The following is a 25,507-nucleotide window of genomic DNA, read 5'->3' on the forward strand; positions in this document are numbered from 1 at the left end:
CACTCCCTCTCGCGAGAGCACCGGAGTCATAACTAACTGCTGAACAACCATTGACAGGAAGACGCTGGAACTCACCAAAAAAGATACACCACATCTAAAGACAAAGGAGAAGCCACAATGAGAGGGTAGGAGGGGCACAATCACGATAAAATCAAATCCCATAACTGCTGAGTGGGTGACTCTCAAACTGGAGAACACTTATACCACAGAAGCCCACCCACTGGGGTGAAGGTTCTGAGCCCCACGTCAGGCTTCCCAACCTGGGGGTCTGGCAATGGGAGGAGGAATTCCTAGAGAATCAGACTTTGAAGGCTAGCGGGATTTGATTGCAGGACTTCGAGCGGACTGGGGGAAACAGAGACTCCACTCTTGGAGGGCATGCACAAAGTAGTGTGCTCATCGGGACCCAGGGGAAGGAGCAGTGACCCCATAGGAGACTGAACCAGACCTACCTGCTAGTGTTGGAGGGTCTCCTGCAGAGGCGGGGAGGGGGGGCAGCTGTGCCTCACCACAAGGACAAGGACATTGGCAGCAGAAGTTCTAGGAAGTACTCCTTGGCGTGAGCCCTCCCAGAGCCCACCATTAGCCCCACCAAAGAGCCCAGGGAGGCTCCAGAGTTGGGTCGCCTCAGGCCAAACCACCAACAGGGAGGGAACCCAGCCCCACCCATTAGCAGACAAGTGGATTAAAGTTTTACTGAGCTCTGCCCAAAAGAGCAACAGCAGGCTCTACACACCACCAGTCCCTCCCATCAGGAAACTTGCTCAAGCCTCTTAGACGGCCTCATCCACCAGAGGGCAGACAGCAGAAGCAAGAAGAACTACAGGGGCTTCCCTGGTGGCGCAGTGGGTGAGAGTCCGCCTGCCGATGCAGGGAACACGGGTTTGTGCCCCGGTCCGGGAAGATCCCACATGCTGCAGAGCGGCTGGGCCCGTGAGCCATGGCCGCTGAGCATGCGTGTCCAGAGCCTGTGCTCCGCAACGGGAGAGGCCACAGCAGTGAGAGGCTTGCGTACTACCAAAAAAAAAAAAAAAAAAAAGAACTACAATCCTGCAGCCTGTGGAGAAAAACCCACATTTACAGAAAGATAGACAAGATGAAAAGGCAGAGGGCTATGCACCAGATGAAGGAACAAGATAAAACCCCAGAAAAACAACTAAATGAATGGAGACAGGCAACCTTCCAGAAAAAGAATTCAGAATAATGATAGTGAAGATGATCCAGGACCTCAGAAAAAGAATGCAGACAAAGATCGAGAAGATGCAAGAAATGTTTAACAAAGACCTAGAAGAATTAAAGAACAAACAAACAGATGAGCAATACAATGACTGAAATGAAAGCTTCACTAGAAGGAATCAATAGCAGAAAAACTGAGGCAGAAGAACAGATAAGTGACCTGGAAGACAGAATGGTGGAATTCACTGCTGTGGAACAGAATAAAGAAAAAAGAATGAAAAGAAATGAAAACAGCCTAAGAGACCTCTGGGACAACATTAAACACAACAACATTCACATTATAGGGGTCCCAGAAGGAGAAGAGAGAGAAAAAGGACCGGAGAAAATATTTGAAGACATTATAGTCAAAAACTTCCCTAACATGGAAAAGGAAATAGCCAACCAAGTCCAGGAAGTGCAGAGAGTCTCATACAGGATAAACCCAAGGAGAAACACACTGAGACACATAGTAATCAAATTGGCAAAAATTAAAGACAAAGAAAAATTATTGAAAGCATCAAGGGAAAAATGACAACATACAAGGGAACTCCTATAAGGTTAACAGCTGATTTCTCAGCAGAAACTCTACAAGCCAGAAGGGAGTGGCATGACATACTTAAAGTGATAAAAGGGAAGAAACTACAACCAAGATTACTCTACCTGGCAAGGATCTCATTCAGATTTGATGGAGAAATCAAAAGCTTTACAGACAAGCAAAAGCTAAGAGAATTCAGCACCACCAAACTAGCTCTACAACAAATGCTAAAGGAACTTCTCTAAGTGGGAAACACAAGAGAAGAAAAGGAACTACAAAAACAAACCCAAAACAATTAAGAAAATGGTAATAGGAACATACATATCGATAATTACCTAAAACGTGAATGGATTAAATGCTCCAGCCAAAAGACACAGGCTTGCTGAATGAATACAAAAACAAGACCCATATATATGCTGTCTACAAGAGACCCCCTTCAGAACTAGGGACACATACAGACTGAAAGTGAGGGGATGGAAAAAGATATTCCATGCAAAGGGAAATCAAAAGAAAGCTGGAGTAGCAATACTCATATCAGATAAAATAGACGTTAAAATAAAGAATGTTACAAGAGACAAGGAAAGACACTACATAATGATCAAGGGTTCCATCCAAGAAGAAGATATAACAATTATAAATATATATGCACCCAACATAGGAGCACCTCAATACATAAGGCAACTGCTAACAGCTATAAAAGAGGAAATCGACAGTAACACAATAACAGTGGGGGATTTTAACACCTCACTTACACCAGTGGACAGATCTTTCAAACAGAAAATTAATAAGGAAACACAAGCTTTAAATGACACAATAGACCAGATAGATTTCATTAATATTTATAGGACATTCCATCCAAAAACAGCAGATTACACTTTCTTCTCAAGTGCACATGGAACATTCTCCAGGATAGATAATATCTTGTGTCACAAATCAAGCCTCAGTAAACTTAAGAAAATTGAAATCATATCAAGCATCTTTTCTGACCACAATGCTATGAGATTAGAAATGAATTACAGGGAAAACAACGTAAAAAACACAAACACATGGAGGCTAAACAATATGTTACTAAATAACCAAGAGATCACTGAAGAAATCAAAGAGGAAATCAAAAACTACCTAGAAACCAATGACAATGAAAACATGATGATCCAAAACCTATGGGATGCAGCAAAAGCAGTTCTAAGAGGGAAGTTTATAGCTATACAAGCCTACCTCAAGAAACAAGAAAAATCTCAAATAAACAATCTAAACTTACACCTAAAGGAACTAGAAAAAGAAGAACAAACAAAACCCAAAGTTAGCAGAAGGAAAGAAATCATAAAGATCAGAGCAGAAATAAATGAAATAGAAACAAAGAAAACAATAGCAAAGCTCAATAAAACTAAAAGCTCGTTCTTTGAGAAGATAAACAAAATTGATAAACCATTAGCCAGACTCATCAAGGAAAAGAGAGAGAGGACTCAAATCAATAAAATTAGAAATGAAGAAGGAGAAGTTACAACAAACACTGCAGAAATACAACGCATCCTAAGAGACTACTACAAGCAACTCTATGCCAATAAAATGGACAACCTGAAAGAAATGGACAAGTTCTTAGAAAGGTATAACCTTCCAAGACTGAATCAGGAAAAGATAGAAAATATGAACAAACCAATCACAAGTAATGAAATTGAAACTGTGATTAAAAATCTTCCAACAGGGCTTCCCTGGTGGCACAGTGGTTGGGAGTCCACCTGCCGATGCAGGGGACATGGGTTCATCCCCCGGTCCGGGAAGATCCCATATGCCAGTGGAGCGGCTGGGCCCGTGAGCCATGGCCACTGAGCCTGCGCGTCCGGAGCCTGTGCTCCGCAACGGGAGAGGCCACAGTGGTGAGAGGCCCACATACCACAAAAAAAAAAAAAAAAAAAAAAATTCCAACAAACAAAAGTTCAGGACCAGATGGCTTCACAGGTGAATTCTATCAAACATTTAGAGGAGAGCTAACACCATCCTTCTCAAACTCTTCCAAAAAATTGCAGAGGAAGGAACAGTCCCAAACTCATTCTATGAGGCCACCATCACGCTGATACCAAAACCAGACAAAGACACTACAAAAAAAGAAAATTACAGACCAATATCACTGATGAATATAGATGTAAAAATCCTCAACAAAATACTAGCAAACAGAATCCAACAACACATTAAAATGATCATACACTATGATCAAGTGGGATTTATCCCATGACCATTCTCACCACGATTATTCAACATAGTTTTGGAAGTCCTAGCCACGGCAATCAGAGAAGAAAAATAAATAAAAGGAATACAAATTGGAAAAGAAGAAGTAAAGCTGTCACTGTTTGCAGACGACATGATACTATACGTAGAGAATCCTAAAGATGCCACCAGAAAACTACTAGAGCTAATCATTGAATTTGGTAAGGTTGCAGGATACAAAATTAATGCACAGAAATCTCTCTCATTCCTATACACTAATGATGAAATATCTGAAAGAGAAATTAAGGAAACACTCCCATTTACCATTGCAACAAAAAGAATAAAATACCTAGGAATAAACTTACCTAGGGAGACAAAAGACCTGTATGCAGAAAACTATAAGACACTGATGAAAGAAATTAAAGATGATACAAACAGAGAGATATACCATGTTCTTGGAGTGGAAGAATCAATATTGTGAAAATGACTATAGTACCCAAAGCAATCTACAGATTCAATGCAATCCTTATCTAATTACCAATGGCATTTTTTACAGAACTAGAACAAAAAAATCTTAAAATTTGTATGGAGACACAAAAGACCCTGAATAGCCAAAGCAGTCTTGAGGAAAAAAAATGGAGCTGGAGGAATCAGGCTTCCTGACTTCAGACTATACTACAAAGCTACAGTCATCAAGACAATATGGTACTGGCACAAAAACAGAAATATAGATCAATGGAACAGGATAGAAAGCCCAGAGATAAACCCACACACCTATGGTCAACTAATCTATCACAAAGGAGGCAAGGATATACAATGGAGAAAAGACAGTCTCTTCAATAAGTGGTTCTGGGAAAACTGGACAGCTACATATAAAAGAACGAAATTAGAACACTCCCTAACACCATACACAAAAATAAACTCAAAATGGATTAGAGACCCAAATGTAAGACTGGACACTATAAAACTCTTAGAGGAAAACATAGAAAGAACACTCTTTGACATAAATCACAGCAAGATCTTTTATGATCCACCTCCTAGAGTAATGGAAATAAAAACAAAAATAAACAAATGGGACCTAATGAAACTTAAAAGCTTTTGCACAGCAAAGGAAACTACAAACAAGACGAAAAGACACCCCTCAGAATGGGAGAAAAAATTTGCAAATGAATCAACAGACAGAAGATTAATCTCCAAAATACATAAACAGCTTATGCAGCTCAGTATTAAAAAAAACAAACAACCCAATCCAAAAATGGGCAGAAGACCTAAATAGACATTTCTCCAAAGAAGACATACAGATGGCCAAGAAGCACATGAAAAGCTGCTCAACATCACTAATTATTAGAGAAATGCAAATCAAAACTACAATGAGGTATCACCTCTCACCAGTTAGAATGGGCATCATCAGAAAATCTACAAACAACAAATGCTGGAGAGGGTGTGGAGAAAAGGGAACCCTCTTGCACTGTTGGTGGGAATGTAAATTGAAACAGCCACTATGGAGAACAGTATGGAGGTTCCTTAAAAAACTAAAAATAGAATTACCATATGACTCAGCAATCCCAATACTGGGCATATACCCAGAGAAAACCATAATTCAAAAAGACACATGCAGGGCTTCCCTGCTGGCGCAGTGGTTGAGAGTCCACCTGCCGTTGCAGGGAACACAGGTTCGTGCCCCGGTCCGGGAAGATCCCACATGCCGCGGAGTGGCTGGGCCCATGAGCCATGGCCGCTGAGCCTGCGCATCCGGAGCCTGTGCTCCACAACATGAGAGGCCACAACAGTGAGAGGCCCATGTACCGCAAAAAAAAAAAAAAAAAAGACACATGCACCCCAATGTTCATTGCAGCACTATTTAAAATAGCCAGGACATGGAAGCAACCTAAATGCCCATTGACAGACGAATGGATAAAGAAGATGTGGTACATATATACAATGGAATATTACTCAGCCATAAAAAGGAACGAAATTGGATCATTTATAGAGACGTGGATGGATCTAGAGACTGTCATACAGAGTGAAGTAAGTCAGAAAGAGAAAAACAAATATCGTATATTAACGCATGTATGTGGAACCTAGAAAAATGGTACAGATGAACTGGTTTGCAGGGCAGAAATTGAGACACAGATGTAGAGGACAAACGTATGGACACCAAGTGGGGGAAGTGGTGGGGGGGGTCGTGTGATGAATTGAGAGATTGGGATTGACATGTATATACTAATATGTATAAAATGGATAACTAATAAGAACCTGCTGTATAAAAAATAAATAATATAAAATTTAAAAAAAGATGTAGTGTGTATGTGTGTGTATAAAAAATATTATATATACAATGAATAAACAAGATCCTACTGTATAGCACAGGAAACTATGTTCAGTATCCTCTGATTAAACCATAATGGAAAAGAATATGAAAAAGAATATATACATGTTTGTATAACTGAATCACTTTGCCATACAGCAGAAACTAACACAACATTATAAATCAACTGTACATTGAGGGGACTTCCCTCGTGGTTCAGTGGTTAAGAATCCACCTTCCAACGCAGGGGACACAGGTTCGATCCCTGGTCAGGGAACTAAGATCTCACATGCCGCGGAGCAACTAAGCCTGCGTGCCGAACTACTGAGCCCACACGCCCTGGAGTCCACGCACCACAACTAGAGAGAAGTGTGCGCACTACAACAAAAGATCCCACGTGCTGCAACTAAGACCCAATGCAGACAAAAAACAAACAAACCAAAAAACTATACTCCAATAAAAATTTTTTAAAAAATCAATTATATGTTGAGGAAAAGATTTTTTAAAACAAATTCTTTCCCAATATAGGAAGCTGGTTTAAAGGAATAATATTAATGTGGATATAAATACTTCTGTCAATGATGATTATATATTTTCTTGTATGGCTACTTGCCTCCATTTTTTAGAAAAAGTAAAAAGTGATCAACTAGGCAAGAAATTTAATGAAAATAGAGTTCTTTTTTTTGATGAAGACAGATCTTTAAAAATTATCTGAGCCCAAAGGAGGAGTTGTTCAAAAGAAAAATTGTCCCAAATCTGGTCGAGGACAGAATTTTTTTATTTTTGAATGATTTAATTCATAACCTTCTGGAAAGAAATTATGATTCCTGATTAAAATGCTCAGAAATTTTTCTGATACATTTAAGAGGATTAAGACTTATTCTGAAAAACTTAGTCACCCACCCACCCAACTGACATCAGTCAAGAGTCTTAGTGACTTTTTAATTGGACATGGTTTTTGTTTTTGTTTTAAATCTAGTCTCACAATGATTAATCACCCTCCAAAAGTGAACTTCTAAACTGGGACTACCAGAAGCCCTTCCCCTTACAGCAAGATTGTAAAAAAACTTTAACTGCAGTCCTAACTAAATTGTCTGAAGTGTTCTTGTTAACAGTGGGGTCAATTGTATGCCACTTAGTTCCTCTGAAAAAATGCATACTTGCTTGTAAAGGTGAGAACAATAAAATTCAGACAAAGTAACACACAATGCTTATTGACCAAGTTGTTAGACATTCCTCAAACACAATACTGAGCAACTCTCTTCAAGACAAAGCTATTCAAAGAGTGATGTGTAGGGGAATGATTAAACTTCAAGTACCTCATATAATTAAAATGAAAGGCTGGACTTTGATTTTATTCTACTCTTGGACTTTGATTTAGTCAGGGACTGAAGAAGATATTTGGTTATCCTATAACCAGGAACAAGGGGTCAACGATACAGAATTAAGGATTGTAAATAAGGGTCAATGACATAGAACGTTTCTAATGTTATAACTAAGATAAAAGTGATGGGGGCTTCCCTGGTGGCACAGTGGGTGGGAGTCCGCCTGCCGATGCAGGGGACATGGGTTCGTGCCCCGGTCCAGGAGGATCCCACATGCCGCGAAGCGGCTAGGCCTGTGAGCCGTGGCCGCTGGGCCTGCACGTCCAGAGCCTGTGCTCCTCAACGGGAGAGGCCACAACAGTGAGAGGCCCGCATACCGCAAAAAAAAAAAAAAAAAAAAAGAAAAAAAGTGATGGCTACAGAATGTCCTTTCTTGGAGAAAGTACATACTTTGTACCATTGTTTCACACCAGTTTCTGCCCAAACTTCCAATACCTTGCAAATGTTTCTGAAATGCTTCCAGCAAAATCTATGTCTGTTGAAAAATGCATCTGATCACTGAGATGATTTTATTTCAGTATAACGATGTCTTCCCTTTGGATACCCATCTTTTTTCTCAACCACCGTACCACACATGGAGGCATCAAGTCAAGTGCTTAAGCACCAATAATTTTGGACTAAATTGCCACACCTTTTCAGAAAATCTCCTCACTAATTCTACTATATGTTTCCCTCCTCTGGTTTTAATATAAAAATTGGCCCTTAAAGGGCTTCCCTGGTGGCACAGTGGTTGAGAATCTGCCTGCCAATGCAGGGGACGCGGGTTCGAGCCCTGGTCTGGGAGGATCCCACATGCCGCGGAGCAACTGGGCCCGTGAGACACAACTACTGGGCCTGCATGTCTGGAGCCTGTGCTCCGCAACAAGAGAGGCCGCGACAGTGAGAGGCCCGCGCACCGCTATGAAGAGTGGCCCCCGCTTGCCACAACTGGAGTGAGGCCTCGTGCAGAAATGAAGACCCAACACAGCCATAAATAAATAAATTGATTAATTTTAAAAAATTGGCCCCTAGGAGAAACATTGGTTCCAAATGTACTATAATTTAACCCCTCCCCTGTTCTTGGATATTTAGATTTTTTTTTAACCTCCTTAAACAATGTTCCAGTGAACATCCTTGTACATGTATCTCTGCTGGGTTATCCTGTGTGTTATCATTTTCTTACATCACCACTTTTGGATTTCATTTCATTTTCTATGAAGTTTACTGAGAAGAGAATGTGCTGCTTTGGGGAACTTGGCAGAATTATCGTTCAAACTGAATGATTAAATTGGCTTCTGAGTGTAAGTGATGTTTGTGAAAACGAAGGAAAGAACAAACAGTAAGCCAAGGGCTTGTCCACCCACTTGGCATCAGCTGACAGTGAATGACCCACCCCAAGGAACAGAACAGCCTGACCTGGAAATATAGAGCAGTCTCCAGCACCTCGAAGCCTCTGCTGGCTGTCAGCTTTAGCAAACATCACATCTTCGAAGTGGGGAGGCAGGAGGTTGAGGAGCAGGAAGATGCTTACCCTTAGGTCCCTGGAGCTTAGGGTAGGATCCTACCTGGCACTTGAACCCTGGGATCAGATTAAAGTGCCCTGAACTGAGAGGTCAAGACCTTGGACAGCTCAATGGGTGTTTCCCTACCTTGTCTTAGGAAAAGGGTTCCTCCCTTCATATTGGGTTTTACCTATTATTCATTTAGCAGAAAAGCTAACTGGTTAACCCCAGGTGAAAAACCCCCTGAGTTTAAAGGGCCTGGATTTTGTCATTACACAATTGACCCCTCGTGGTAATAATTTCTTAGATACGTTTCCTTTTTACTCCTCTTTGAAGCTTATATGGTTTGATAAGAAAAAGAGGTTCAAGGTCCAAGGCCCTATGGCTGGTCATAGCAAAGGTGAACTAGACTAGAATTTAGTTCTTCTGATACCATGGCATTCACTAATTCAGCAGTCACTGAGCATAAATAATGTATGTATTAGTTACAGTACAGACTAAGTTTCTGTAACAAAGAGATCTCAAACACAGTGCCTCAAATCATACCGAAGTTTACCTCTCTCACACATAACACTCCAGAGGTGGACAGCTCCAGGGCAGGTAGGCTTCTGTGCTCCATGAGGTCATCCAGGGAACCAGGCCCTTCTAACTTGTTGTCTGGGTCCGCAGAATTTTCCTGTAAAGGGCCACATAGTAAGTATTTTAGGCTTTGCAGACAATACAATCATTGCTACAACTGCCCATTTCTTCTAATGTAATGCAAAAGCAGCCATAAACATTACATAAGCAAATGAGCACCGCCGTGTTCCAATAAAACTGTATTTACAAAAACAGGCTGCAGGTTAGATTTGGCCCATACGTTGTAATTTAATGACTCTTGCCTTTAGATGTTCTTTCTACCATTATACTCATGTTCCAGACAGAGGAAAGAAGGGATGGGTTGAAATTTCTCTTAGAAAAATAGGATCCATAGATAAAAATAGTGTGGCATAATCACACAATGGGATATTCTGAAAACAAGAATGAATGAGCCACAACTACACACAACATGGGTGAATACCACAATATAATGTTGAGCAAAGAAGGCAGACACAAAAGATTACATATCGATTGATTCCATTTACACAAAATATAAAAACAGGCAAACTAACCTATGGTATTAAAAGTCCGGATAGTGGTTGTCTTTGTGGGGGGTAGTAACCAGAAGTGGACACAAGAAGACTTCTGTGTTCTCGCAATGTTCTATTTCTTGATCTAGAGGGTGTATGTTCCCACACATGGGTGTGTTCACATGTAAAAATCCACGAAGCCAGATCTTAATATTTGTTTACTTTTCTGCATGTAGGTTACACTTCAATTTAAAAGTATACATAATTGCAAAAAAAAAAAAAAAGGTGAGAGAGAGTAATTCAGAAGTAGTATACTACTCTCATCTCTTGTCCAAAACTTAGTCAAAGGACCACCCAAAACCGCAAGCGATCTGGGAAATACAGTCTCTAGCTGGGTGGCCATATGACGCTCAAATTCAGAGGGTTCTTTTATAAAAAGGAGGAAGGGAAGAATGTATTCTAGGGGACAATTAGCAGGCTCTGTTACAGTCTGCGTAGCCATCAATGGTCCATGACGGTTATCAAATCCTGCTGGGCATGACCTGTGGCAATCCCCTGACAATAAAGTTTCCTGGTTAGCCCACTGGCTGCCCCGCTACTGTTCTATGGGAATGCCGTCCTTCTCTGTAGTTCTCCGTGTTGTCTGAATTTACTCTCTGGCAGGTTATTTGTCCATTATACTTAATAGCCACATCTTTTTGTCCTTCTTCCCTTTTTCCTTTTTGTCTGCTTGGAACTTGGACATCATGGCAGGGGCTGCATTAGCCTTCTTGGGACCATGAGGGAATTCTCAGAAATCAGCCCTGATTTCTTTGAGCTTTTGACATCAGTAACTGTCTACTTCTGAACTTCTTTAAAAAAAAAAAAATATATATTTATTTATTTAGCCTGCACCAGGTCTTAGTTGTGGCATGCGGGATCTTCATTGAGGCCTGTGGGATCTTTTCTTTTTTTTAGTTGCAGCATGCAGGCTTCTTAGTTGTGGCATGTGAACTCTTAGTTTCGCCATGCATGTGGGATCTAGTTCCCTGACAAGGGATCGTACCTGGGCCCCCTGCACTGGGAGTGTGGAGTCTTACCCACTGGGCCAGCAGGGAAGTCCCTACCTCTGAAATTCTTATATGAAAAAATAAACCCTATGTATTTTAACCATTGAAATTGGGTCTTTGTTACCCAGAACCAATCACAAGTCTTAACTGATATGGAAGGTTTCCCTGACAGGATGATATTTAAACTGAGATTAGAAGGATTATGAGGTGGTAGATTTAGAATAGCAGGGGAAAGTCCAAAGCTCTTTCTACTCCATTCCACTACTAATTGCCCAGGGAGGGAGACAAGGAACTTGAGAGGTCAAGAAAGGAGAGTCCAAGGTAGGATTGATTTGTCCAGAAGTGATATTTGAAGCTATGAGGAAGGGAGGGGTTGGTAATGTTCTCTCATCTCTGTGTTTCCTTCATGGCCCTTATCACACAGCAATCAATTACGTGATCCCTGGTGTGACCACCTGTGTGACTCCCATGAGACTGCAGTCTCCATGAAGTCAGGGACAATGGCTGTGATTGTTCATCAGTAGCAGAATCCTGGCACAGAGCAGACACGGAGTGATACTTATTGGATGAGCTATAGCAGAGAGAACTAAAGTAAGAGGAGGAAGAAAAGAGAAACAGGTAGAAGAGTGGAAAACCTTGGATGGGGCAGGCACCTCTTGAAGGGGACACAATCCCCCTTAAGAGCCCAGTGACACTCCCCCAGTGCAGACTGGGAGGATTGTAGTCAAGGGGTCACTTTAGGGACCCACACTGGCATGGCTATCCAGCTCACAGCCTTTCTCTCTTGGCTACTCGATGGGTATGAGATTTGAGCTAGCATCCATAGTACTTCCCCCTTGGCCATAAAAACTGATCCAAAACGTGGGTATGTGACCCAGGCCAGCACAATTAGGGTCCTGTCCCAGGAACTGCCAAACCGGAGTTGAGAAGAGGGACTCCTTCCTCCTCTAGCTGTAAGGGTGTGAGCCTGGATTTCCTGCAGTCTGGTCCAGCTACCAGGAGATGGCCAGCCTGTGGGAATGAGCCTGATACCCAGAGAGAAGCAGGAAGAGACCTAGAGAGAAAGAGCAAAGGATCTTCAGACTCCTGGTTCCAGCTATCTGTAAGGACAGCTCCACTCTACGCTTCCCAGTTATATGAGCCAATGAATTCCTTTCAAATTCCTTTTGTGCTTAAGAGAGTTAGAGTTCCTTTCTTCCGAAATCTATCAGCTGCCTTTCTCTCCAAAATGTACCCTGAATCTGACCACTTCTCCCCATCTTTGCTGTCATTATCCTGGTCCAAACCACCACTGTCTCTTGCCTGGATGAATGCAAGAGCCTCCCAATGTCTCCCATCTCCTCTCTCGCTCCCTTACAAACCATTCCCCACCCAGCAGGCCAAGTGATCTTGGATAAATATCAGTCAGATCATGTCACCTCCAGTGGCTTCCCTCTACATCCATACTCCTTATTCTGTTTTACTGCACGTTCTGTTTCTGTCTAGCCTCCAACTTTATCCCATGCCACCTCCCCATATCACTGTGCTTCAGCTACGTTGCCCTTTTTTTTTTGTTTCCCAAACTAATTAAGCTCATTATTTCTTCAGTGCCTTTTCACTTGCCGCCCCAGGTCTTTGCATAGTTAATTCTTTGTCATTCAGTTTTAGTAAAGTAATATAGTAATCACAGCCCCCCATCTATTTCTGCATCATTTCGTTGTTTAAATTATTCACAGAAATTGTCACTAGCTGAAATTATCTTATTTATGTTTTACTTACTTTTTTGTTGCCTGTCTGTCCCCTAGAGTATGAGCTTCAGGAGACCAGGGTCCTTGCCTGTCTTGTTTACCTTGTGTCCACACAGCTAGTGTTCAAGTAATATTTATTGAATGAATGAGTTGCGAAACGATGAGAAGCTGGAGTCCATTCTGGCCCTAGGTTCCCTGTTGCATCTCCTTTTCTCTGTCGTTCACACCGTTGACGAATATTAACTCGTAGAGGAGCTTGCACCTGTCATGTGACTTCATTCAACCTGCTTCCTCATTTGGGAAATGGGAACCCTACTCCTTACTGAGCCAACTCCAAGGGATGCTGGAGATGCAAGGAGCCTGGGGGGCGGGGGTAGAAAAGCCCACTGATGATCAGAATTGAATACATGTGGCCTGGTTGGGGGAGCACCTCACTCCTGCTTCCCCACCAAACCCTTCCCACTCAACGCTGTTCAACCTGGCCCGCTTCCTCCTCTCTGGGTCACTCACACAGCCTCATGTGCCTTGCCTTCCCCACCCCTGACTCTCCAAAGGTCTTATTTTATAGCATCTTGTGAGGAATTCACAGGAGGCCATGACCCTCACTGGGAGAAAGCAGAGGCTGTAAAAGGCCAGGCTTGGCTCCCTGCTCCGTGGTTAAACATTGATAATACCAGGAAATAGAGGCCTGGAGTGGGCACACCACACAGCCCCCTGCAATGACGGGACCTTCAGATGGAGGGTCCTCCCCAGCCCATTCCCCTGGGCTGGCAAGAGGGTCTGGATGTTTTCTTTTTACTTGAGGCCGATAGACAAGAAGGAGAGCACTGGGCTCCTGGTTCTTGCTGATTGTGAAAGTCAGGTGGAGCCTGTTTGCCATCTGAGACCTCTCATTCAAGAGGTCAGTCACCCCCAAGTGACAGAGAAGTCTCCAGGCGTGTGCTAAATGCAGAGCTACCAGATGGGCCTGGCTGCCCCAGGCTCTGCAGCGCTCCCACTAGGTGACAGCTGTGCGAAAGCTCAGGTGCAAAGACCATCGGTATTGCCCAGAAAGGAGGAAGAGGAACAGAGAAATCGGTGCTGCTCGCAACAGCAGATCAGACAAGTCCTCGGAACCCAGGACCCAGGGTGAGTGTCTTCAACCTTCCATGGGGATGGGTGGCCCAGGTTCTTTGTCAGGAATCACTGTCCAATGACAGATGGTTAAGCCCTGTTTAAAATGCAGGAATCTCCTGGAGGGGCCTAAGGAGACATGACAACTAAATGCAATATGATATCCTGGATGGGAACCTGGAGCAGCAAAAAGACATTCATGGAAAAATGAAATGCAAATAAATCATGAAGTTTAGTTAATAAGTTTTAAAAAGCAGAGATATTAATACAATGCTCACTCTAGAAGAAAACTGGATAAGTGCTCTGAGAGAACTGTGTCCTTTGTTTCTGTGGCATCTAACACAGTCAGGGAGGGCTGACTTGTATCCATCTTATCATTTTGTTTGTTTCATTTGTTGGTATATTTTTATTATAACAATATTATACATGTTTAAAACACACATTCCACTGTGGACATCAGCCCACATGCAAATGTGTACACTTATCTGATTGGTTCCAGTATCGCACTATCTTGATTACTGTAGTTTTAAAGTGAGTTTTGAAGTTGGGAAGTATCAGTCCTCTGACTTTGTTCTTCTCCTTCAAGATTGTGTTGACTATTCTGGGTCTTTTACCTCTCCATATAAACTTTAAATCCAGTTTGTCAACATCCATAAAATAACTTGCTGGGATTTTGACTGGGGTTGCACTCTATCTATAGATCAAATTGGTAAGAACTGACATCTTGATTAGTTCCACTAATTAAACATCCAAAATTGGAATTGTCTCAAAAGGTATAAATACAATATATACATACTTTTTAAATTGAGGTACAGTTTATTTACAATATTATATGTTTCAGGTGTATAACATAGTGATTCATAATTTTTTAATGTTATACTCCATTTATAGTTATTATAAACTATTCCCTGTACTGTGCAGTGTATCCTTGTAGCTTATTTATTTTATACATAGTAGTTTGTACCTCTTAATCCCCTACCCCGATATATTGCCTCTCCCCCTTCCCTCTTCCCACTGGTAACCACTAGTTTGTTCTCTATATCTTTGAGTCTGTTTCTTTTTTGTTATATTCACTATTTCTTTTCTGTTTTATTTTTTAGATTCTACATATAAGTGATATCATACAGTATTTGTGTTTCTTATGACTTATTTCACTTATTTGTCTTTCTTGTGACTTATTTCACTTAGCATAATACCCTTCAAGTCCATCCATGTTGCTGCAAATGGCAAAATTTCATTTTTTAATGGCTGAGTAGTATTCCATTATATATATATATATATATATATATATATATACCATATCTTCTTCATCCATTCATCAGTTGATGGACACTTAGGTTGCCTCCATATCTTGGCTATTGTAAATAATGCTGCTGTGAATATTGGGTTGCATCTATCTTTTCTTTTTGAAAAATAAATAAATAAATTTATTTATTTATTAAATTACGGCTGCGTTGGGTCTTCGTTGCTGCGCTCGGGCTTTCTCTAGTTGTGGCGAGTGGGGGCTGCTCTTCGTTGCGGTGCACGGGCTTCTCATTGCGGTGGCTTCTCTTGTTGCGGAGCATGGGCTTTAGGTGCGCGGGTTTCAGTAGTTGTGGCACGTGGGCTCAGTAGTTGTGGCTTGCAGGCTCTAGAGCGCAGTAGTTGTGGCACGTGGGCTTAGTTGCTCCGTGGCAGGTGGGATCTTCCCCGACCAGGGCTCGAACCCGTGTCCTCTGCATTGGCAGGCGGATTCTTAACCACTGCGTCACCAGGGAAGTCCCTGCATCTATCTTTTCGAATTTGTGTTTTCGTTTTCTTTGGATAGTATATACATACGTTTAAAATACATACAAATACACAAAATATATATTTAGACTATACATACAAAGTACATACATTTAAAAAATGTAATTACATGTATTGCTTTCACGAAGGTAGTATGTGCTCACAAGAAATGTATACAATACAGAAGTGTTCAAAGTGGATGTCCCATGGGTCTAGGCCCCATCCCACTTCCCCAAAGGGAGTTGGTGTTTGGTGTCTTGACCTCCATGCTCTTTTCTCTGTGGGTATTCAGGGGGGCTCTGCATATGCAACAGGGGCCTGTGGCCAATGTTACTCATTGATCCAGGTACTCCTGCATCTGCGACTGGACAGAAACTCACAGCCCTTCTTAGCAAGTGCTCTGGACAGTTGGGGCTGGAACACAAGATCACATCGATTCGCCACTCCTGTAACTTTGTCTTTCCATTATTCAGTATATATATTATATCCTTCAAATGAGTAAGTAGGTAGTAGGCATCTGAGTCCCTGAAAGTCTAAAAAAAAGTCTTTCTTTCCCCCTGACTTCCATCTCTATCTTGACACATGAATGATCATTCATATAGGAAAAACTCAGCTCAATATTATATTTGTGTCAAAATATTTTCCCTCAAAACCTGTAGATGTTTCTTCAGTTTTCTCAGAGCTGGAGAGATGGAGAAAACTCTTTTTATTAGTACCTTGTTCTTCTGTTTGGCTGTTTTCCATCCATTTGTTTTCAGATGTTCCTGGCTGAGCTTCCAAAGGCTATTTTGGAGTGGAAGGCAGTGCCAGAGCGGGGGGACTTGAGATGGCCTCGGGCCTCTCTTGTTCTCTCTTTGCCTCATTGTCTTTTTAGCCCTGTGACATGATTTCATGATTGGTCTGTTCAAAACCCTTCTCCTGTTTTATTTCTTTACTTGGATCTCCATTTCTGTTACTTTTTTCTTCTCCCCACCCCCAGTGATAATTATCCTAATGTGTTGAATGTGTCTTTTTAAAAACGTGTTTTTGTAAAATGTGGGTTGTTGTTTTGTGTGCATATGTGAATTTTCATAAACGGTGTGGCATGCCCCCTTATGATCCTCAGGGATACTTTCTTTGAGATATAAATGCACTCAGGAGTAGAACTGCTGGGTCATGTGTACACTTACTTTGACTAATTTGCTCCCTAGATGGCTGCCCCAGGCTACACGCCCTGGCAGTGCCTAAGGCTATAGCCCCAGAGCCCCACCAACACACGGCATTATCTACCTTCCAAACTATGCCAATCTAACAGATGTCAAGTGGTGTTTCATTTTGTTTTAATTTTCATTCTTGTTATTACCAAAGAGTTTATTTTCATATTCGTGCTAGCCTTTTGGGTTTCCTATTTTGTAAACTGCCTGTTTATATCCTTTACACATTTATTAGGGATTCTAGTCTTTTTCTTCTTAATTTGCGAGAATTCTTTGTATATTCTAGATATCAGTTTCTTCTTGGAGAATGGGAGTCCCTGCAAGAGTCCCACAGCCCATCAGTGGCTCAGTCCTCCTCACTCCCAGGTCTTCCCCACACATGATGAGTTTTCACAAAGATTTGAGTGACTCCCACTTCTATGGTCTCTGCTTCTCCAGGCCCCACCTGTTGCGGGAGTTCCAGCTGTTTTGGTCCTGAGGAGAGCTGGGTTTGGGCAGGGAGGGGAGAGTAAACTGGGGTGGGATACCCAGTTATGCTCTCTGCTTTGTCTCCAGCAGGCTTTGGGGCTTTGCAAAGAGCCAGAACCTAGGAGGCCAGGAGAGCACCTGGGGGCGAAGGGGCCTAAGGAATTTGTTGTCAGAAACATATCCCAACCAGGAGCAGTGGCATGGGCTACAATGAGGAGCTTACTGGAGCCCCACCTGGCACCGAGGTGCCTCAGGAGCTGCTGGAAGAAATGCTTTGGTATTTTCGTGTAGAAGATGGTAAGTGGTGGACACAACACAAAGAGAGGAATCTGGTTGAAGCCCCCTTCATGGTCCCCTCCTCTGCAGCAGACTGCACGTTTCCTCTAAGCCAGGGACTGAGGCTGAGGGGGTCTCACTACCCAGAGGAGTCTGGCTAAATTGCACCCTCCTCTTCTCAGGGCTGGCCACTCATTTACTCATCCATCCTGTCATTCACAAATATTTATTAAGTTCCTTCTGTGCACCAGGCACTGTTCTCAGCACTGGGGTTACAGAAGGGAAAAAACATAAATCTCTGCCCTCATGGAGCATACCTTCTAGTGAAAGAGACAGAAAATCAACAAATGACTAAAATGCATAGTGTGCTGGTGATGCATAATACGGAGAAAAATTAAGTGGAGAAAGGGAATAGCAGGCGTGCTGCAGGGAACATAATGTGGTCAAGGAAGGCCTCCCTAAGAAGGTGGTGTTTGAGTAAAGCTTGCAGGAGGTGAAGGAATTAGCCATGCAGATTATGTGGGGGAAGAACATTCCTGGTAGAGGGAACAGCAAACGCAAAAGCTCTGAAGCTAGATCCTGCCTCACTTGGGTACAGTGTGGACCAATCTTGATTATCCAAATTCAGATTAGCCACTTCACATATTGTCTGTGGGCAATGTGTTGAATCCAATTTAACTGCCACCCCTTCTTTCTTTCCTCCCTCCCGCCTTCCCTCCCTCCCTCCCTTCCTTCCTTTTCCCCTTGTACTGCACTTGGCTAGCTCCTAGCAAAACTCTGAAGACTGTGAAGTTTATCTTCACCCACACTCCTCCTTTGCCCACTATTATTACCCAGCTGCAGTGCTGTCTCCCCCAGGTAGATGAGAGCTTCTTCAGAGCAGAGATCTTATCTCCCTCTCCCCGCCCAACACTGGACTGGGAGTTCCGCAGGGCAGGGGGCTCATTTTCAGCTTAGAGTCTCTCTACGATACCTGGCCCACAGCACAGGAAGGTTGATGCCGTGAGCTGGTCTGTTAGGGGCCTGAAGAGCACGCAGCCTCTCCTCAAGGTTCTGTCCTGTGTGTCCCTCCCCAGCAACTCCTTGGAATAGTTCCATGTTTGTCCTGGTGGCCGTGGTGGTCGTGATAAGCATTGTCTTCTTGAGAAGGAACACCCAGGCAAAAAGGTGAGGAGCTGGTCTGGGGGTGGTCTCTGGAGGGGGTGGGCCCTGCCCTCCCAAAGGAAACCTAGAGAGGGGTCATCTAGGGGCCTTGGCTGTCCACCCTTTGGGACAGCAGAATGCATCCTTTAGGGTCCTTTGAGAACCCAAAGCTGCTGAAAAACTGGCAACCGTCCCTGATGACCACTCCTTGGCCCTGGCCAGCAAACAGGGCGCGGGCTGGTGGTGTATCTCAGAAGTCAGGATCTCTGGCTCTGGAGTCACACAAGCTGGGTTCAAATTCCAGTTCTGCCACTCAGTAGCTGGGCAAGACACTCAATATCTCCAAGCCAGCTGCTTCTTCTATAAATGGCAGTAATAACGGATTCCCTCCTCCTAGGATTGTGGCGAGTGCACAGTGGGGGCTTTTGCAGTTAGGGCTGTTCTTAAAGGGGAAAGCCTTATGCTGCTCCAAGGCCAAATGCAGGGCACGGAAAGGGACCTAAGATCAGTCGGTGCTCCTGGGGTAATTCTGACATCTTTATAACAACAGTACTCCTTAACCCTGGATACACAACCAAATCACCTGAGGAGGAACATTAAAAACACAGAAATCTGTAGCTCGCCTTGGAGATTCTGACACAAAGGGTGGGACCTGGGCATCGGCATTTTGTTAAACTCTCTGGATGATTCCAGGGCTAACTTCTGAGAGCTCCTTGAAGGCAGGGACCACATTTGACTCAATTTTGTTTCCCCAAGCAACTGGCACAAAGTCTGGCTCTAGAAGTCATTCAATAAATGCTTGGTTCACTCATTCCCATTCATTCAATAGTTACTATAGCCCTAGTAACTAGCAGTAACTTTGAAACAATAATAATGAGAATCTCTCCCTCAGAACCTGTATCATGTTTTACAATTTTAAAGGCACCTTCACATTCTCTCACTTGATCAAGACAGCCCTGTAAGGTGGGGTTGGCACAAATTACCTATTCCCACTGTACAGAATAAGGTCACGGAGGATCCATAGAAGGGTTGGCCTAACCTCTGTGCTCTTCCTTCTGTGCTATATTTTATGTCATCTATGAATCCTCCTCACAGTTCTGCTGTAAAGCCAGAAAGAAATAACCCAGTGCCCCTTACTCACATTGCTAACTAGTCATTATGAACTGCTATGGCCCAGTCATCATTAATTCCACAGAATAAGCTGAGCACCTGCCCTGCGCTAAGCTCCGCACTGAGAGCGGGGACTGCAGGGCTGGGCAAGATAGATTCAGCCCTGGTCTTATGGAGTTTACAGTTTGGTGGGGAGATAATTGTAGTTTAGAGTGACAGGTGGCGACTGTGGGACATACAGAGTATTGTGGGAGCACAGAGATGGGATCTGGGGCCTGCGGGGCAAAAAGAGAGAGAGCGAGGGTGGGCTATGGAAGCCTTCCAGACCAAGGGACAGCACACACCAAGCTCGAGGCGGGAGGAGGAGGGCCCGTGAGGCTGCAGTGTGGAGTGTGGGGAGGGCAGGGGGAGGAGGAGGCCAAGAGGCAGCAGAGCCCAGAGTGAACAGGCCCTGGGGGCCATCCTAAGGAGTTCAGGTTCTAGCCCATGGGCATTGGGGAGCCAAAGAAGAGCTCTGCACAGGGACATGAACGGCTTATGTTTTAGCAAGATCAGTCTGGATGCAGGATATAAAAAGACCCAGAGGGTATAGCCTCTAAGAAGGTGACCTTTCCTCTCTCACCCTGTCAGGAAGCATCCCCCTCGACAAGGTCACTTCAGAGACAAGGCAGGTGTCCTCAGAAGCAGCAGACACTGAGATACTCCCCTATGGCCCAAGCAGATTGGGCAGTTGGCTCTAACCACAGCCGGGTCCCTCTACTATGGCCAGGAAACCTAGAGGTGGATACTTTGAGTAGAACCACCTCAGAGGGGAGACATTTGGGAAGGTTATTGGAAGGAAGACTGGATCTTGAATGCCAGGTTAAGGAAGTGGGAGTGGGGAGCCACTGAAGGTGCTTGAGCTGGGGAGTGGTGTGTACGCACAGGGACTTTAGAATCATGATTTGGCGTGTGTAGGCCAGTTTGGAGAAGTGAGCACCTAGCGGCAGGAAGATTAGTTAGGAATTTCCTGATTAGCTTGTCTAGAGATGGGGTGGAGTGAGGGTGGGGATGGGGTGTGGGGTGACAAGGACCTGCACTAAGTAGGACGACAGCTCTGCGATGAGAAAATGTGGTTTGGTGAAAAGAACACGGGACTCAGGGTCAGGAGACTTAAACGCACGTCCCAGGCATGTGCTCCTTTGGCATTACATCGCCTGTAAGGGGAGCAATAGTAGTTGAGCTCACAGGTGGCACTGAGGGTTTGGTGAGGTGACACACAGACAAGTGTAAGATGTTTCTCTGCCAAACACCATGGCACCTTCTCGGCTTCTCCCGCAACTGTTCCCAGAACTGGGCACTGGATTTCTACCTCAAACTCACTAACCCACCTGGGAGACCCAGTCCTGCCCCAAACACTCGGTACCCCAACTCAGGGAACTCACATTCCATAGTGTTTTCTCTCCTCCCAGAAATCAAAAGAGGCTGTCACCAGAAAAACAAACTCCAGAAGTCCTGTACTTGGCCGAGGCCAGAAACAAAGATGACAACAACCTGACCATCCTAAGAGAGACTTTGCTCTCAGAAAAGCCAAAGTTGGCCCAGGTTGAAGTGGACGTAAAAGACAGTGATGTGCCGCCAGTCATTCTTCCGGACCCCCGAGAATCTGAGAGCTAGTTAGGGTGCAGGGCAGTGCCCCCGTGGTGTTAGCAGACAGTGAGTGAACTGCAATCAAACTAAAACCCTGTTAGGAAAAAAACGAACAAAACCTTTTTATTAAAATGCTTCTGGATGTGGGCAGTTGGAATTGCATAGTCTGTTCAAATGGCAGTGGTCCACACACAAGCGGCTTGAAACAAAAGTGCAAAATCCAGAGCCAGCCTGTGGGTCAGGAAGCCTGGCCAGGACTCCTCACGTGGCCTTGAGGAGTTCACAGCCTCCCTCTGACCTCGGCTTCTCCGTCTGCAGAAGGTGGCTGAAGCCTGGGCAAGAGCTATTGTTTTCAATCCAAGATCCTGGAAGGGCTGAGTGAGGAAGGGGCAGGATTCTGGACTCAGAATCCCCTCCCCCTCCCTTCCCCCACCACAGGCCACTCCTCTACCTGCTGGTCTGCTGAGGGTCCGTGAAAGACTTCCTTTGGGCCAGGGGCCCTGTGGTAAAGAGAGCTAGAAAACTAAGAAACTCCCTGCCTCTGAGACCCTTCTCTTGCTAACCGTGGGATCCCAAAGGAGTGTCGCGATCCCGTGTCTGAGCCACCGTGTTGCAGTATAAGCTGTGGTGGCAAAGCCAAATAATTTATGCAAAAATTTGCTTTATGAACCAAAAATGCTTTAGGTGGTATCTTACAAAAGTGGACTTTGAACACGCAGACCCATTGCCAAGGGTACTAGGTCCTGCCGTACCAGACTACAAACAGAAAACTGCTTCTCCCTACCGGATGTCTGATACAGCCAGTTGTGGGCTCCCTGGAGTCCTGGGTGATTGTCACTGGAGAGAATGACTTTGTTCTGCAGTTTTGATCAGTAAACTTGAGAAGGCAGGTCCTGAGGGCCTGCGGACAGAGTCCTTGATTTAAGGTTGTAAAATACGGGGGCCCTGCCTCCTGGTGGAAACACACAGGAGGCTCCCTACACTGGCCTACCCGTGGCCCTCTCCCTCTGCCCTCATTGAGAGGCAAAGGACTGGAAATAGGCCTTCCCGGGACACCTTTGCTTCTCACAGGCTGTCCCGTAGGATTATTGCAACTAGATTTTACTTGGATAAACTGTGAGGTTTGTTGCCTGGGGGTTCTGTGAAGTCAGAAGGCAAGGGGAGGGCCAGGCTCTGGCCCTGCAAAACCTGCAGCTGCCCTGCCCTTCCCGTCCACCAGGAGGTGCTGGGACCTCAGGGCAGGATGCTCTCAGGCCCACACTTATGCAGTGCTTACTGAAGCTGTCCACCCAGAGCTGTCCACCAGGGGCCACATCAGGCCTGGCTGTAGATGGAGCGGGAAGGGGTGATGGCGCCACGATGGATGCTGCAATTTCCTTCCGCTTCAGGCTGAACCCAGGTCTCTGTGTTGTCACAGTGGCTGTTTCCTTCAGGGTGAGGGATGCGGTGGTTCCCATGGAAACCAAGGTCTGGAGGGAACAGGAGCAGAATTTCTGCCTGTCCCTGTTGCTCCTACAGTGAACTGGGTGTCAGGGACACTGCCTGGTGCTGGAGGAGGGGTCAGCTGTCCACCAGAGGGTGAGGGCTGCTGTTCCACCAGAAGGAAAGCCGGTGGTGAGAAGCCAGCTCCTGCCCTGCAGACTGCCCAGCGCTGAGCCTGGAATCCTGAGCAGGGGCCCTCAGAAGATCTTGAAGCCCTTCAACAGTGTCAGGGTGGGTGCCTTGCGCTTGCTCTGAGCCCGGGATGACTTTACAGTGACCAGCTTGGCCTGGGCCACGGCAGGAATCTCCTTCAGGCTAGCAGTAGAAAGTGTGTTGAAGGCGCAGCTGGCCAGCCCGTGCCGGGCCGTGAGTGGGGCCTGGTAATGCACGGCCCTCTCCTCGGAGATGAAGAGGGGCCTGGCCAGGGAGTTCTTCTCCATCTCCCGCCGTGCCTCCCGTACTGCCTCGTGGAAGACGTGCTGCACGTGCTCGAAGTCCAGGCAGGCAGAGACCTCGAAAAACAGGCACCCGAACCTGCCCGCCAAGGCCACGCCCTCTGCCTGAGTGACCTGCCTGGCGGGGAAGCAGGGTGAGGCGGGGTCAGGAGCATGCATCCAAGTCAGGCAGGCCCAGGCCTACACCTGGATCCTCACTTACTAGCTCAGTGACCATCTTCATCTCTCTGAGGCTCAGTTTTCTCATCAGTAAAATGGGATAATGAGAGCTGCCTCTCAGGGTTGTTAAGATTAAGAAGACGATTTGTGTCAAGTGCCTAGCACAGTCCCTGCTTAATAAGTGGCGGCTGATGTCACCGAAGCCAGAATTTCAGAACGAGGCCGAGGGGAAGGGAGAAGCTGGTCCAAAGTCCCTGGCTAGACCCTGCCTGTGGCCAGAGGAAGATGGGTATTCCCAGCCCCACATCTCCTTGACTCCCTTGGTCAGGAAATGAGCCACCCTCAGCCCTGGCATGTGGGATCAGCTCTGGGGAAAGGCAGTGGTCTGGTTGGAAGGATGTGAGACCACAGTGTCCACAGAGGCCTGGTGGGCCGAGGTCCTGACTCAGAACGCCTGTGGTCGGCAGAGGTCTCAGGGCTCGTGGCAAGGAGTTTTGTCTGCTTGCCCAGGAGAGAGGCAGGAGAGAGCAAGGGTGACAGCACGAGAGAGGGAGCAGCACCTATTCCCAGCTTCATCCTGTACCACTTCCCATGATGATGGGATCGAGTATTTGTAACTAGGAAGGTCCTGAAAGCCATGGGAATCAGGGTGAGAGAAAAATACTGGCCCTTGGATAGGTCAGATGTCCAGAAGAGGCAGGGGGCAGGCGGGGGGGAGGGGTCCCTGAGGGCTGGAGGCCAAGGTTTCAATGGCTAAATCTCACTGCTGAGCTGCCTCACCTGCCATTCCTGAGGACAGTGGCACAGCCTGGGAGCTGAGAGGGGACACCAGGGTGGGTATGGTGGGAAAAGGTTTCTGAGCCAAGGTTAATTTGGCAGGAGCAAAGGCTGGAAGTGGGCTAGCTCAACAGACAGAGGGAATGGCTGGGACAAAAGCGTCAGGGACAGAGCACCTGATCCATTCCCCAACCAGGGTTGGTGTCCTGACTGTCAGCTCACAGATTCCTGAGGAACTCCTTTTGAAAGAATACTTGGTATTATGTGCCTTTGTGATGAACTTGAATCTGAAACTTTGTCATTGTGGGGCTTGAATAATGAGCTTTCGGAAACAAGAACCCCATATGTGCATGTGTGTGCGTGAATGGATGAGCCAGGCATATAACATTATTACCCTTTTTCTTATTTTGGCGTAGCCTAGCGAAAATGTTATCAGTGGTTATCACTGCTCTAACCCACATTTTACCCTTTAGCTGCAAGACACTCATGGGAGACATTGACCAATGCTCAGCTAAAAATTACATTGTCTGTGCCCATCAAATCCTGACCTACCAACCTCGGGACTTGACCAAAGAAGGAAGTGGGGACAAATCTCATGACTCCTTAGGGAAACGATGCTGCTTTGCTCTTTGCCCCCAAACCACTTTTGGACAATCCCACTGGTAAATATTGGGACCAAAACAGTGGCCTAGTTTTTTTCCTCATATTTAAAACTGGTTTATTCACAATCCAGTCTTCTGATCCCTATTCTAGGCTCTGCGGGATCTGTGATTCCTCAAAGACTACCTTTTGGCTTTAAGATCACACAACTTTGCTCATTCCCTGAGATGGAATTTGTCTGGGTCTGAGGGTCTGCCCACCTTTGAAGGCTCCTACCGTGAGCACCCTTCATGAGACCACACCCCATTTCCCCACTGCCCATCA

At 45.1% G+C, this 25,507-nt stretch overlaps 3 protein-coding genes across 6 annotated transcripts in view; 1 reads left to right on the plus strand and 2 right to left on the minus strand.

Moving 5' to 3' along the window:
• The window catches only part of MTFMT (mitochondrial methionyl-tRNA formyltransferase), a 39,376-nt gene extending 26,433 nt beyond the window's left edge, over positions 1–12,943 (minus strand). Inside the window, exon 1 of the mRNA XM_060151834.1 lies at positions 9,673–12,943. Coding sequence (XP_060007817.1) covers positions 9,673–9,695 — 23 coding nt within the window. The 5' untranslated portion in view covers positions 9,696–12,943. The remainder of the gene's footprint in view (positions 1–9,672) is intronic.
• Positions 12,944–17,647: 4,704 nt separating this feature from the next.
• On the plus strand, positions 17,648–21,818 carry SLC51B (SLC51 subunit beta). Its single transcript, XM_060151994.1, has 3 exons — positions 17,648–17,849; positions 18,905–18,995; positions 21,533–21,818. Exons 1-3 carry the CDS (start codon positions 17,753–17,755, stop codon positions 21,735–21,737), a joined length of 393 nt encoding a protein of 130 aa, XP_060007977.1. The 5' UTR covers positions 17,648–17,752; the 3' UTR covers positions 21,738–21,818.
• The window catches only part of RASL12 (RAS like family 12), a 29,443-nt gene continuing 25,743 nt past the window's right edge, over positions 21,808–25,507 (minus strand). For 3 of the 4 annotated variants that reach the window (XM_060151966.1, XM_060151974.1, XM_060151959.1), the window contains one exon: positions 21,808–23,765. In XM_060151966.1, the coding sequence (XP_060007949.1) occupies positions 23,390–23,765 (376 nt within the window). In that variant the 3' untranslated portion in view covers positions 21,808–23,389. The remainder of the gene's footprint in view (positions 23,766–25,507) is intronic. The other variant, XM_060151950.1, reaches the window with a different exon arrangement.

Source organism: Lagenorhynchus albirostris, chromosome 1 (genome assembly GCF_949774975.1).
Source record: "Lagenorhynchus albirostris chromosome 1, mLagAlb1.1, whole genome shotgun sequence".
Lineage (NCBI taxonomy): Eukaryota > Metazoa > Chordata > Mammalia > Artiodactyla > Delphinidae > Lagenorhynchus > Lagenorhynchus albirostris.

Coding starts and splice junctions, on each gene's coding strand:
- SLC51B (XM_060151994.1), top strand. CDS start 17,753: ATGGGCTACAATGAGGAGCTTACTGGAGCCCCACCTGGCACCGAGGTG. Junction 17,850..18,904: donor GTATTTTCGTGTAGAAGATG/GTAAGTGGTGGA, acceptor GTCCCTCCCCAG/CAACTCCTTGGAATAGTTCC. Junction 18,996..21,532: donor AGGAACACCCAGGCAAAAAG/GTGAGGAGCTGG, acceptor CTCTCCTCCCAG/AAATCAAAAGAGGCTGTCAC.